Source organism: Temnothorax americanus, unplaced genomic scaffold, assembly GCF_048541705.1.
Source record: "Temnothorax americanus isolate GAGA-0224 unplaced genomic scaffold, ASM4854170v1 Scaffold24, whole genome shotgun sequence".
Lineage (NCBI taxonomy): Eukaryota > Metazoa > Arthropoda > Insecta > Hymenoptera > Formicidae > Temnothorax > Temnothorax americanus.
Window position 1 is genome coordinate 1411850 of NW_027509381.1, and position 14495 is coordinate 1426344.

At 41.5% G+C, this 14495-nt stretch overlaps 3 protein-coding genes and 1 long non-coding RNA gene across 6 annotated transcripts in view; 2 read left to right on the forward strand and 2 right to left on the reverse strand.

The window, feature by feature from the left end:
* The first annotated feature begins 42 nt into the window (after window positions 1–42).
* Zpr1 (zinc finger protein Zpr1) lies at window positions 43–2082 on the forward strand. Its single transcript, XM_077408184.1, has 4 exons — window positions 43–208; window positions 284–436; window positions 529–1201; window positions 1396–2082. The coding sequence occupies exons 2-4, from the start codon at window positions 311–313 to the stop codon at window positions 1929–1931; spliced, it is 1335 nt and encodes a 444-aa protein (XP_077264310.1). The 5' UTR covers window positions 43–208; window positions 284–310; the 3' UTR covers window positions 1932–2082.
* Window positions 2083–2134: 52 nt separating this feature from the next.
* Window positions 2135–3222, reverse strand: LOC143898868 (dynein axonemal light chain 1). Its single transcript, XM_077408650.1, has 4 exons — window positions 3172–3222; window positions 2723–2871; window positions 2247–2636; window positions 2135–2153 (listed from the first exon to the last, which is right to left on the reverse strand). Exons 1-4 carry the CDS (start codon window positions 3220–3222, stop codon window positions 2135–2137), a joined length of 609 nt encoding a protein of 202 aa, XP_077264776.1.
* Window positions 3223–3770: 548 nt separating this feature from the next.
* LOC143898595 (serine/threonine-protein phosphatase 2A 56 kDa regulatory subunit gamma isoform) overlaps window positions 3771–14495 on the forward strand; it is a 28797-nt gene continuing 18072 nt past the window's right edge. The window contains exons 1-2 of one of the 3 annotated variants that reach the window (XM_077408179.1): window positions 3771–3853; window positions 4735–4797. In XM_077408179.1, the coding sequence (XP_077264305.1) occupies window positions 3827–3853; window positions 4735–4797 (90 nt within the window). In that variant the 5' untranslated portion in view covers window positions 3771–3826. Of the gene's footprint in view, window positions 3854–3890; window positions 4525–4734; window positions 4798–8274; window positions 8402–14495 lie in introns of those variants that run through there. The other 2 variants (XM_077408175.1, XM_077408174.1) reach the window with 2 other exon arrangements.
* Window positions 6627–8367, reverse strand: LOC143898608 (uncharacterized). Its single transcript, XR_013257263.1, has 2 exons — window positions 8233–8367; window positions 6627–7895 (listed from the first exon to the last, which is right to left on the reverse strand). It is a non-coding gene; the product is annotated as an uncharacterized LOC143898608 (long non-coding RNA).

A 14495-nucleotide genomic window follows, 5' to 3' on the forward strand; every position in this document is an offset into this window, starting at 1 on the left:
TCGTTGACATACGGCTATCGAGCTAGGGATATCCATGGATATCCTCGGTCGATAACGCGACGACTGACAGCTGACTTCGCGCGACCATCGATATACGCGGTACGCACGTGCGTCGAACCTAACCTAACCTCGAAGTGAGAAATGGCATCCGCTGAGATGAAAGTCATATTCAGTTTCGTCAAGAGGATTACTAAAGCGATTTAGGAGTGTATGTACATGATTTAAGAATCTTTCGCGTTAGATAAAGGGCAGGATTAAAGGCGCTTTCCTACTCCGTACCCAGTCGGAGTAACCTAACCCCCTCAAAAAAATGGCATCCGGTAGAGAACGGACGGAAAATGAGAGGAGCAAGCCGATCTTTTGCGAACTGTCCGCTAATGATCTGGAGCCGGAAATCACGGAGATCGAGAGCTTGTGCATGGAGTGCGGCAAGAACGTAAGTAAATCCCTCGCGTTAATCAATTTCGAGCCTGAAAGTGTTTCTCGTTAGAGCGTTGCGTTCTCTGACCGATATTTTACTCTTGAAAGGGGATTACCCGGTTGCTGTTGACGAAAATCCCACACTACAAGGATGTGGTGCTCATGTCCTTCGAGTGCGAGCACTGCGGCTATCGGAATAACGAGATCCAGAGTGGCGGTAAGATAGCGGAGAAGGGGATCAAGATAACGCTGCAAGTTGCAACGCCGCAGGATCTGAATCGCCAAGCGGTCAAATCTGACTACACCGGCATTCGTATACCTCACTTGGACTTTGAGATCCCCGCGCAGACCCAGAAAGGAGAGATCACGACCGTGGAAGGGATAATCGACAGGAGCATTAGCGCGTTGGAGCAGGATCAGCCCAGGCGTCGGGAAGAATTTCCAGACACCGCAATCGAGATAGATATATTTATTAGCAAATTACGCGCGTTGAAGATATTAGATGAACCATTTACCGTCATCTTTGAAGATATTTCAGGAAACTGTCACGTGGAGAATCCAAAAGCACCGATCAAAGATAGCCAGTGTACTATAACATATTTCACGAGAACGACAGAACAGAATCATACGTTAGGGATTTATTCTGATAATGAAGATGTTTTACTGGAACCCATACAGGAAGGGGAATATCCTTTGGAGGAAATTGAGGGTGAGGTGCATTCTATTCGTACCAATTGTCCAGACTGCAACAGTCCTTGCGAGACAAATATGAAACTGACAAGTATCCTTTAATTATACGTGACTAGATTAAATTTTTATTAAATATTAGAATCCTAATATGGAAGTTGAGAGGATAAAAGAATGAATCTTAATATATTAAGCTATTAAAGAAATATTTTATCGTTGTTAGCTAGTACTTGGAAATATCTTTAATTGCAAAAATGTTGTGAATTTTTTCCTTAATGTAATATTAAGATATACCACATTTTAAAGAGGTTATTATAATGGCCACGCTATGCGAGTCTTGTGGTCACAGAACTAACGAGGTGAAAAGCGGCGGCGGGATCGAGCCTCAAGGAGTCAGAATTGAAGTGACGATAACAGGCAAGGAAGACTTCAGTCGCGATCTCCTGAAATCCGAAACCTGCGACATGGAGATACCCGAGCTCGAGTTAGAGGTCGGTCCAGCCATTTTGGGCGGTCGATTCACGACCGTCGAAGGAATCGTAGCAGCGATGAAAGAACAGTTGTCTTCGTCGATAACTTTCACCGGAGATAGCAGTGATTCGGAAACCGTGAACAGGATGAACACGTTTATCGCGCGGTTAGGGGAAGTTTTGGATGGTCAAAGAAAATTGACCTTAATTTTAGATGATCCAGCCGGAAATAGCTACGTGCAAAGTCTATCCGACGATGGACTCGACGATAGATTAAAGATCACGAAGTACGATAGAAGTTTCGAGCAAAATGAAGAACTTGGTCTCAACGACATAAAAGTCGAAAATTATTAGGTGTCTACTAAAATAGAAAAATAAATATCGTTACGGTACAAATATCATTTATATATTGGAATAGCTAGAAACATTATAAGCTATTGTTGTTTTTGTAACAATTTTATCATTGAAATAACTCATCTTGTAAATATAAATTTTTACTTGCAACGCGCAAATCTACTCCAATTGATAATCTCTATTTTTAATAGTCCTTTAATAGTTCAATCTTCGCCTGCGTGCCTGAAAGAGGGGAAGAAATCTTTCTTTAAATATGACCTACGCGAAGCGGCGTAGCATACATATATAAAAAATATTAAAGAACGCGCAGCATACACGACTGGTATCGCATCGAGTTTTTTCAACCCAGGCAATCGCCTGACAACTTGCGCGCGCCACGATTCCGCGTCCATGTTCTCGCATATAGGATTGTTAATGAACAACAAATCTTGAAGATTAGGTATCTCCTGCAGGCGATTAAATTCCGCCCAATCTTTCACCAGATTGTTGCCCATGTACAAAACCTTGAGCGCTTTGAGAGCATTGACGCCTTTGATCTTTTCAATCAAGTTATAGGATATCCACAACTCCTCCAGATGGTCACCAATCGCCTCCAATCCCGAGAACGTTTTGATATTGTTTCTGCTGAGAGACAAAATTCTCAGGTATTTCAGCGAATTAATACCGCTGATCTTTTCTATTACGTTTGTCGATAAGGATAGCTTCCTAGGAATATTTCAAAGAAATAATTTAATCGATGTATGTGATCTATATAAATTTTTCACGCTATCGTTAATTGATTAAAAACAAACTCGACGTTAATTAACGCTGCCAAACTATTATCCATTCTCTCAATCGGAGGCCACTGGAAGGATAAAATTATCTCTTTTTGCTCGCTCGCGACCAGTCCCGTTTTCTCTTCCCATCTCTGAATGGCTTCTTTGCACGTTGTCGCTTTAGCCTATATATATTTTTAGATTTTATTTCCAAGAAAGAAAAATATAATTGTGTAATTATTTAAAATCTATTACCATAATTCTTAAGGGGTTAAATTCTTCCAATAATTGTACAAATTAATCTTAACTTTAATGAGATTAATTAATGTCGTAGATAATCGTGTCGTAGATATCAACGAACATATCGACGAACGCACGTCTCGGAAGTTAGATGAAGAAATAAATATAGAGATATCAAGAACCGTTGTAGCGTCCTGCGCCAATACTTTTTTTGTAAAGTCCTTTCATGAACCGCGAACGATTACGTTTTCAAAATTTCCCGCGCTCGGCAGTAATTTCGTCGCTTTGGCGTCCATCTTGCCAAGATTGTTTCGTGGCGTCAAAAAAAAAATACAAATGGACAAAATTCAAAAGAGCAGTAGAGCTGCCGAACACATTTAACATCATATTGTACATCACTTTAATCTTAACGGGAATTAAAATTGGCAGGATTAGGGAAACGAAAGAAGAGGTTGAAACGGGGGCTAATGGCAAGTCTTCAATTAACGTTTTTCATCGCGCATAATCAGTGTCGTCGTGAGACAAAAATCTTCGGCGTTTATGATCCACGCGAGATCGAGCGCCAATTCGAAATTCCGAGTGTTTTCGTGGGGGGCCGCGGCCGCGGACAATCGCGCCGATAAACGTCCGCGACCGGCGCGACCCCCCCGAGGGCCCGGAGTGGCCCAGAGTGGCCGGAGTCCGATCCGGCCAATAGGCGTCGCGGACCGCGGACGCGCGTCGGCTCGCTGGCCCGCGGTCACCGGTCACCGCGGTCTACGGTCTACGGTCATCCGCGATCCACGAGTGCAGAGTGCACGCCGACACGCGCGGTTGGCCGTGGCTCGATCGCCGCCCGGATTCGCTCGCGTGCATCGGATTCGTAATCGCGTAGCCCGACACCGGCGCCGCGGCGATAAAATGCCGAACCGGTTGAGGAAGGACAAGGTACGTCCGCCGCGATAATCGGCCGTCGCCGTCGTCGCGGTTTTGTTGTTCATCGTGCGCGCGCGGAACTCGCTCGTCCTATCCGGGCGGACGACGGTAGCGGTGCGGTGGTGGAGGTGGTTGGCGACGGTGTGCGCGAACGCGAAACCGAGAAGAATATAGGAAGGAAAGAAAAGAGAGAAAGGAATAACGAGAAAGAGCGAGACGGAGCGGGGGGAAGAGAGAGAGATAGGAGCGTCGGAAGACGGCGAGGGAGATCGAGGGGGAACAACCCCGGCGGGCGGATCTTCTCAGCCACCCGAGGAGAGGATGTAGCGTGACTCCGGTTTCTTGACCCGATCCCGATTTCTGAGTCCGAGTCGCCCGCGTGCGCGCACTGCGCGCGCGCGCGCGCACGAGACCGACCGCCCTCTCTGTTTTCCGCGCGACTCTCTGGCCGACGTCGTGCGCTCGCTCGGTGCGCTGCTGCGCTGGCCGTTCGAGTTCGGCGTTCGGCTCTTCTCGCCACCGACCGGGATTAATCGCGCGCGCGTTGCGCGATCGGCTCGTGCTTTGCTTTACGGCTCGCCTCTATCACCGACGGCTACGACGACGGCGACGGCGACGACGGGGACGACGGAGACGCGTGCTGCTGCTGCTCACTCGGCCGCGCGCCCGGAACGAGCGCAATGGTATTTTAACCTTCTCTCGAATCTCTTCTCGAACCCGTGTGCGTTCTCACACCGACGCGCTCTCCCGCTGTCACGCTCTCTCTCTCTCTCTCTTTCTCCTCCTTTCTCGCGAATTCGATATCTGTAACCCCGCGCGTTACAAACGGGTCGCGGAGTGCGAACGCGCCGGGAGTTCAACACCGCCCGGCACTCACTCCGCTTCTGTTCCAGGAGACGGCGAAGAGCGGCAAGGAGAAGACGAAGAATGGCAAGGACGTCGACGCCGTTGACGAGGTGAGGTTATATTGTCCCTCTCTCTCGCTCTCTCTTTCTCCCACCGTCTCTCTCCCGTCTCGCCGCGAGAAAGAGAGCGAGTGAGAGAGTGTGTGCGTGCGTGCGTGTGTGTGCGTGCGTGCGTGTGTCACTCCTCCTGTCATCGCGGATTGTCAGTGTCCACGAGCCGCCGCGTGCGACTTCGCGCAACGCGCTGTCCCCGTTTTAACGGGGCGTACCGACGGCAAAACGCATTCCGGCGAACTGCAACGGTGACAAGTCGGCCGCATGGCCGACCCGACATCTTGCATCTTTCACTTGCTTTATGTCCGCTACCGCGGACGCGAGTACGTCGCGTGCGTACGCACCGGATGCGTCGGACGCTTGGATTCCGGATACTCGGCGTCTCGTGAATTTATAAAGAATTGTAAATTATATAAAAAATTCAACGGACCTGCTTTATAAAGAATTGTAAAGCGGGTCCGTGTTGGAAGAAATCGGAAGAAGTTATCTCTACAACTGGGCTATCTTTGTAGTACATTGATTGTCGGAGCATGTGGTGTACCGTTTTCAAGAAATAACCAGCGTACCTTGTTCTCTGCGCTGATAGATTCATCGATTTCGCACACTACGTGCTGTTTATATAATTTGTATTAATATGATTTGCAACTTCTATATGGCTGTGATTATTGATTGTGAAAGAATATTTATGTAACCAATATTATAAATATAATAGCGTACTGATAATGCGGGAAGCGAAAGAGAAAGACAGTTTCTCGTGGTCGAAATCTATTTTCTTTCACGGATGCTTTATAGTTTATAAATATACGCGGAATATGATTCACGCAAAACGTGGAGATTAAAATAGACGTGAAATACAATCGTGCCGTACGCGTTGAATATCTTGTATAATTTAACAAATATGATATTTGATGTAATATATATGTATTTCGTTTTTTTAGTTATATAACTTCTTTCAGGTTCTTACGAAGTATGTAAGCCATTGATTAGAAGTAGCAAATTGTGGAGGCCTTATCCTTGTGCTTCAATTTGCTGCAAATTTGATATGGTATCTTTTTCAAATACCACAGTGGCACGATGACAGAAGTATTGTATTCTTAATATCGTTAATTAAGCGATCGTTAATAAGCTTATATCGAATTAACAATTATTTTACTGCTTTTTCTTAAACAGATACCATCCTAATCAGGTATATTTCATCGTATCAAAAAGATGATCTTGATATTTGTCCAAAAATGATTAGCGGGAAGAATGACTATAGATTCTCTAGATTGTTTTTAAACTATGAATCTTATTATATATTTTTTAATATAGCGATAGAGTATTTTTGTCGCCGCATTTCTCTCTCGTGTTTGGTATAGTTTCTTACTATAGGGCGATAAATACATTTAGTAGCGGCTAAAGCTAGAAATGTATTATATTTTGTGCTTGCAACGAGCCACTTATTATCGATATCGTTATTCAATGAGCGTTTTAACCGCGAGCGTTATTCGTCGAGCAGTCAGATAACGAAAGTTATCGCGTCGGGGTTGAAACAATACCGGGCTAGATGGCGCACCTGCAACGCTAACGAAGCTCATATAACTAAGGACGGACAATGTTGGCGTCCAAATAATCAATTTCCAAAAATAACAATTTTCCATAATCGACAATATCTCTAAAACATTAATAATAATCGACTAACTCGTAATGTTTATTTTTTTATAGCTATTTAATATTAAACAAACAAAATTTAAAAACAGTTTTGACCAAAATTTGATTCACCTAATTCGTGATTCGTTCAATTAGATTACAGCAAAATTTCCAATTGTATAATTCGTTGCTCTCAATTTAATTTTTTTTTTTTCACGTTAAAGTTCAGTGTAACAAAAAATTAATAATTCTATCCACGGTAACAAAATATTGTAGATATTTTTTGATAAGTTAACTGTCCATTTAATGGCCATTGAATTAATCGGAATTTTGTCAAAGTCATTTTAAATAGTGACTCAGATACAATAATTGAGAACAAGTATTAAGAAATTTAAAAGGAATAGACATATATCATGTTAATCGAATAATTTTACATGTTCGCCATGTGTAAATAAAGTTAGTAAAATCTAATAACAAAATTTAATAGCATCGAACCAAAACATCAATATAGGAATTTACAAAATCTAAAACTTAATCTATTTGTTTACAAAAAAATCGTGCAACATAGAGTCTGTTTCTGTTGCTGAACTGGCTGCACTAGTTGAGAGTTTATCTTTTTCCTTCCAATGTGTAGTAAAAAAGATAAACTCTGAACTTCTCTATATAGTGCAGCCGCAGTTCAACAATAGAAAACAGACCCATTGATTAAGTGATCGACTTTTGTCCAACTCGATTCGTAACGAACGCCGTATAATGTTACAAAAAGGCACGGCCACTCATGCGTATTGATACAAATAGGCAGGTACGATAAAAACAATGGCAATTAGGCATTAATTATTTCTTCGTGGCAGTCTAATGCCAGTATAGTTAGTGAAATAAATATATTTATTACTGTCGTGACATTTTTCATTTGCGTCGTAAATTTAGTTTCGACTCATTTCAGCATTTTATATGCGATCTATCGAAAATGCAGCTTTAATTTATATAATTTTAATATATATAAATAATTGTGCAACTTCCAACATTAGCACGTTTACATGATTTTTTTTACCAACTAATACCATAACTTAATACCGTAACAAATTACGTTTTTTGACCTGAACCATATTTTATTAACAAATTAACATCTTGATTTTGTTATTCTGGTATCAGTGATATGACGCAAATTTTTATGCAGAATAATAAATAATAATATTTCAGAATTAAGTTGCGCTCTACTTCTATGAAAATTCAGCTGCGCAGGAAAACCACTTTGCATAATTCCTTAGCATAATTTCTATTAACATTAAGTTTATCTCCGATCGCGCATTAATTTGACGTTTCGTATCTCATCGATATATCGATGTAGGATCAATGTCACATGTTAATTTTACGCACGTAACGATAACGTGGCGTTACGTAAATGTTTATTTGCATCGTTAACATACGTGGTTTCGCCTCGCTCATTCTGTTCAGCTGTGAAGATCCTGAAACGAGGATCGCGCTCTTTTACTCTACCTTATTTTTATACGATATGTTATTTAAATACTCATTTATCAAAATAATAGCGCTTGTCGCAGATCGATCGCCGATGAATAAGCAATCCCGAGGAAGTCGACGAGGATTTCCATAAATCTTAAATAATTGCAGAATCGTCCCGATATAGATCTATCGAACTTTTCTCCCTCTTTCACTTCTCCCGTCGATGATTGTACAGAGGCGATCAATGGCATGAAGCACGCATTGATCCGATGCCAAACATGTTACACATACATACGTACGCACACGCACGCACGACGCAAACGTACGTATGTACACACGTACCTGCGTGCGCACGTTCTTGTGGATATCCTTGTGCTATCGTTTGACGCCGCGCATTCGTCGCCACGTGATCATGTCAAACTTGAACTGTGAGTGTGAGATGCGTGCGAAAAAGTTAAAGGCTCGCGTGCTCTGGTTATTGAGACACGAATTTTGTCAACGGCCAGTTCGGGTACGTACGCACGCACCACGCGATACTTTTTTTCTTTCTTTCTTTCTTTTGGCAGCGTTGGCCGACTTCTGACGACGTCGACGGTCGCGCACACGTGACGCGACGTATTTCTAAAATAAGTGTCGCAGGAAAAATTGTACGACGGCGAGCTCTCTTTCTCTCGCTCTCTCTCTCGAAGCGATGCGGCCGCGATGCGCTAGAGTGGAAATCGCATTAGTACGTTCGTTCGAAGTGATGCAATTTGCGCCGCGCATTAACACGAACACTTTGTATATCGCATACATATATATGCGTTGGACCGATGTGCGTATACACGACCGCCGTTTTGTCGTGGCGCTTTTACGCGTAATTTTGCGGGCGAGGCGATCCTTGCCGAAAATTTCCGCGCTACGCAATTAATGTCCATTTCCGCCGATGCAGATTAACTTTAAATGATCTCGGTTTAAACTCACTTTTTATTTTTGTCTAACTTTTAGAACTAGAAAAGGGACGTAAAAAGTGAGTTAAATCGAGACTAAAGTTAACCTGCATTGGTAGAAATGGACGTAAATAGCGTCGTAAAGGCTACGCGCGCACAGCGTGATAATATAAATAAAATACAACCAAGCGGCAATAATAACGTAAATTCTAGCGAAGGTAACTGTGATTATACGTATAATTTAGCATTTCTTCGATTTTCTTCGCGTTCAATATGAAGATGTTTCAGTTTCGTGAATGGCACCCGACTTTAACAAAATAAATTAAAAAAAAAAGGAAATTGTAGCATTTTTTTGTAGTTGTTTGTAGTAACAATAATTTCGCTTGTAGTTTTACCGATTTTGCAAAAACAAAGATTTTTAAAAATCACTCTTGCCTAAAATTGAGATATTTGAAATTCGCTTGCGCCATGTGTTTTAGAATCGTTTGTAGTTGTTTGTAGTAACAATATATTTGTTTGTAGTGGAATAATTTAAAAGTTGCAATGTATTTGTAATAAACAAATTACGTATCTTTGTAAATTTTAAAGATATCTCGAATCCGCTTGCGCCACGTGTTTTAGAATCGTTTGTAGTTGTCTGACAAAAACGTATAGCGCCAGTACAGAGCAACTTTTAAATTATTCCACTACAAACGAAATTATTGTTACTACAAACAACTACAAACGATTCTAAAACACATGGCGCGAGCGAATTTCAAATATCTCAATTTTGAGTAAGAGTGATTTTTTAAATTTTTTGTTATTTTCAAATAGATAAAACTACAAACGAAATTATTGTTACTACAAACAACTACAAACAATTCTAAAACACATGACGCAAGCAAATTTCAAATATCTCAATTTTAGGCAAGAGTGATTTTTAAAAATCTTTGTTTTTGCAAAATCGGTAAAACTACAAACGAAATTATTGTTACTACAAACAACTACAAAGAAAATTCTACAATTTCCTTTTTTTTTTTTAATTCATTTTGTTAAAGTCGGGTGCCAACTTCACGGAACTAGATGTTTCTTTATTTACGTTAACGGCAGCTATCATCCGATCATTTTTAACTCGGCGATTATTCGTGGCTGGATATTTTAGTCGAAAACGGGATAGAGATAACATTTGCCTCGCAAGATATCACGTCGAGAGGGAACCGATCGGAATTTCGGGACGTGGCAAAAGCATGTGACTTTCCGTCGCGCCCCGTGCTTATTTTCGGGGACTGTGAATTCTTTCCTTGCGGCGTGTGCAACGCTCTCGTTAATGAGATCACACAAAAAATCTCGTTGGTTGTCCCGCCTACCCGATAAAACCAGTCATGCGGTGGAGAACTGTGTCTGTCTGTGTGTGTGTGTGTGTGTGTGTGTCTCTCTCTCTCTCTCTCTCTCTCTCTCTCTCTCTCTCTCTCTCTCTCTCTCTCTCTCTCTCTCTCTCTCTCTCTCTCTCTCTCTCTTTATTTCGAGCGACGTGCAAATAGAAAGCGTGCTAATAATAGTGAATACCGATGGTGCATTCCATGGCACCTCCGTGTCTCTCGCGCCGACAGCTTTTTCGGCGGCCTACCGAAGGGTCCAGGTGCGCGAAATTAGCTACGGCCTTTTTCGAAAGTTGCGAGATTTTGTAGCGAGAGAGTCGACAAGTAAAAGAGGAATTGCAGGGTTATGCTCGAAATAGCGTAAGATTTTGGGGTCACGTTCAAGAAGCAGATAATATACACTTGCGTGTATGAAGTGTTCTTTTTTAAGGATTTGGGATTTATAATTTAAAAGAGTAATCGCGAAGAAATTAATTTAATGTCAGTCCCGGAGGAAAAATGGGCTGATCTGAGATTTTTATTATACTATAGATGCCATCAAATATAAAAAATTTATTAGGAAAAACTCATGGAAAAATATTTGACGCATAGACAAGTAGAACGTACAAATTTCATCCATTACGGCGACTCGAGCTTTATTCAACGGAAGGGACTCAGGGGACTGAGACGAGAGGTTTAAATGATTTTTCCGATATGACGATTAAAAATTGACTAACCGCCTGAGAATACATTCATAGAATACGTAAGAGATCGAGCGTGGGAGTGTCGACATAGATACACATTTAAGGGCCGCGCGGAAGGGCGATGATCCGTGTGAGGCGTCACTCGTGTATAACAGCATTATTTTCACTTTGGAATTCCAGGATCGTTTCCGAAAATAGGCCACGGCCGGCATAACTGTAGCGTCAGGTCGACGAAAAGTTATGCTTCCCGTGAAACCGCAATCGACTTCCGTGCCGCGATATATAACGCGGCCGCTTATATGCACCACGATTATTCGTTAGATTGACGTGCGATAATGGGCCGCCGGTTTAGCACACGTCACACCGTAACGCGATGACAAATTGCGGATAGGCCGTGGCGCGATGTCAAAGAATCGCGATAATCGATTTACGGACGATTACCGGGCACGATGCACGATGTCCAGGAAATGATAGAGCGATGTTCCGTAAATATCCCGTCGAATAACCGAGAAGAACTCGTACGGCTGACGCCGCGATATCCGGATATCGGACAGTATAATCTTCATTAGCAAGCGATATAAAGCCGGTTTTCACACGCAATGATTGGTGGCGCCAAGCCGCGCCAGTCGACTAATGCCAGTAAAAATGCAAGTGTAAACACTTGATGCAAACTAGTCCAGTCAAATTAGACATTTGAGCTCGGAAGTGAAGCGGTATCAATGAAACCTTTTTAGGGTTGTTGGGGGGATGTAGAAGAGCTTATTTCTGAGTTGTCGGGCTAATCGGACCGATGGGTTTTAAGGGGGGAAGGGGGAATGAAAAATTTCGTTTTTTCGCAATAACTCGGCGAATTTTGACCGTACATGATTTAATAACCCCTCATTTTGTAGCTCTTTTAAAACTCTACAATTCATTTCCCGAAGACCCTAACTTAAAATCAATATTTGTCGAGTTCTAGCGAGTCCCGAGCGCACTCGACTCGACATGCGACGCGCCGTCGCATGGCCGATCGTCATCGCGGCGGCGCGCCGGCCGCCGCCGGCGACGATCGTCCACGCGTTAAAAGCGCGACTTCCAAAGGCTTCTCCTGGGCTCAATTTTTAACGAATCTGAACGACTGACCTCTCGTTTTGTAGGTCTCTTTAAGCCCTACAACTTTGTCAGTGGCGGCACATTTCTATCTATTAATGGAAACGAGATAAACGCAAAAAACCGCGACAAAATACATTTTTTCCCACTTTCACCGGCTAGAACTCGACAAATATTGATTTTAAGTTAGGGTCTTCAGGAAATGAATTGTAGGGCTTTAAAAGAGCTACAAAATGAAAGGTTAGTAAATCATGTACGGTCAAAATTCGCCGAGTTATTGCAAAAAAAACCGAAATTTTTTATTCCCCCTCCCCTCCTTAAAAACCCATCGGTCCGATTAACCCGACAACTCAGAAATAAGCTCTTCTACATCTCCCCAACAACCCTAAAAAGGTTTCATTGATACCGCTTCACTTCCGAGCAAAAGCCTTTTTTTTGTCTAATTTGACTGGACTAAACTGGCGCTAATAATGTGGCGTTTACTGGCGGTTATTGGCCAAAGCATATAACCTCAAAATTTGAGGTTATATGGTTGTTGTCATTTACTGTGTGTTTAATAAATGTTAAATATTTTCCATATTATACGCCAATCACTGTGTAAACACTTGTGAGTTTGCCAGTTGGTTCTGGCGCCAATGAATGCCAGTCAGTTGGCGCCACCAATCATTGCGTGTGAAAACCGGCCTTTAGTCTCTGCGAAACAACACATTTATAACGAAACGCTTTTAACAATCGTCTTTTTTTACGCAAAGTGTACACTTTTAACAATGGAGAGGATGTTATTAATAAAGGGAAATTAATGCGTGTCGAATAATATGTATACGCTGTGACGACAGAATTGTTCAGTGTTTTTCCTGGGTCGAGTTTGATTATGTGAGATACAAGAAAAGCTCCAACACATATACAATATTTAAGAAAATTGCAAGGTAAAATTGTAAAACAAAATTAGCTTCTTTCCGATGCACGGCTGAATTATGAAATGCATTATGATGAAGCGATTGATAACAAGCAGAAACAACACAACTATTACAGACACCTTACGCGAGAATTTCAGATGGATCGCACGGATAGATGGTTTTAAATGGATCAAATGGATGGTAGATTACAAGATTATTTACATAGAGATGTGGGTTATCGTTGTTTTTGCGTGGACGTCCATTTTGCTTATAAATATAGTAACCGATTGTTTAGTCTTGTCAGATGACACTTAACCCTCCGTCTGTATACGTGAATTTACGACGTTTGAGCCAAAATAATATCTGCTCGTAATTGTAAAACCTGCAAGCCTGCCAGAAAATATTAAATAAACGGTGATTATCAAAATAACTATAAAATCGTCAACTACAACGTGGACAGATGTTTCGTTAATTTTTTCAGATTTTTCTAAATACTTTGAGGTAAGGAAAAATATCGTTAAACGTGACAGACTCACGTATACATAAAAAAAAAACGTATACAGATGGAGGGTTAATTCTGTTTAACATTTAACCAAGTTAAATTATTTAATTTGTGACCATTTTGACAATTATTATGTTTTCTGGATTGCGACGCTTTTCATATATTTCTGTCTCTCATTATAAATTATTTTATTTTATAAAACAAAAATTTTAAAAAAATTGTCGTTTAAGATACGTTTAGAAATCTCTTGCGTTACACGTTCAAGATTAAAATCCCGTCGCGGGTTATAGATAGGAAGAATTCGAGGAAGAATTCGAATTGGGCTCAATAAGTAATAAAAAAATTGGATGTCTCATAACAAAATATGTGACATACACGCTTTTGTCGCACGTTAATAATCGCATGTGACTACGACAAGCCGGCGGTTTTTGCATGGCTTTCGCATGCAGGACACGTGCATACGTTGCACCTCCCACAGGTATTCAGAAATAGTAACCGGGCATTGTCGTTTCGTCACGCGGCGCCTAAAGCCGCTTCATCATCATTGTTAGGAAATGAAGTACGACAGGGAAGCGAGCCCGGCGTGGACAAAGGACCTCGCCGCGTTCATAATTGCTCTATCGACATGTATTTCTGTTAATATTGTGCAACAATATGTCGCACGGATAAAGATGCATGTCAACCGTTTATATCGGCAATTATTACCGTGACAAATATTCCAACAAATTTGAAAAGGCCGCTTTAAAAAAGAGCTTTTAAACAAAGTAAAAATAAATTTAAACATTTTTCAACTTTGTATTTTTAAATAACAAAAATAAATCCTTGTTTTTAATATAAAACTCGAAAAATCTTAAAACTGCAATGGTTGTACATCTATATATGCGTCTTCAAGTTTCAATGTTTTCCGAATATTAACTAGTTATGTCATTTAATAACGTGAGAAGTATTTTGTCCTAAAATATTTCCTGGCCCACCTATACGCTGTCCAGAGAGCCTGTGGTTGGTCCAGGAGCAAAATCTCTCCCACCCTCTCATGCCGATCGTATAACCATAACGAAAACGTCGGGGAAGAACTCGCGATCGGCTATATAGGCGTGCGTGTGCGCCGAAGAGATGAAACGTAATTTCTCGTAATTAGCGTGAGGGTT

Coding starts and splice junctions, on each gene's coding strand:
- Zpr1 (XM_077408184.1), top strand. CDS start 311: ATGGCATCCGGTAGAGAACGGACGGAAAATGAGAGGAGCAAGCCGATC. Junction 437..528: donor GCATGGAGTGCGGCAAGAAC/GTAAGTAAATCC, acceptor TACTCTTGAAAG/GGGATTACCCGGTTGCTGTT. Junction 1,202..1,395: donor GACAAATATGAAACTGACAA/GTATCCTTTAAT, acceptor TGTAATATTAAG/ATATACCACATTTTAAAGAG.
- LOC143898868 (XM_077408650.1), bottom strand. CDS start 3,222: ATGGACGCCAAAGCGACGAAATTACTGCCGAGCGCGGGAAATTTTGAA. Junction 2,872..3,171: donor GCGCGGGAAATTTTGAAAAC/GTAATCGTTCGC, acceptor AAATATATATAG/GCTAAAGCGACAACGTGCAA. Junction 2,637..2,722: donor GCAGCGTTAATTAACGTCGA/GTTTGTTTTTAA, acceptor AAATATTCCTAG/GAAGCTATCCTTATCGACAA.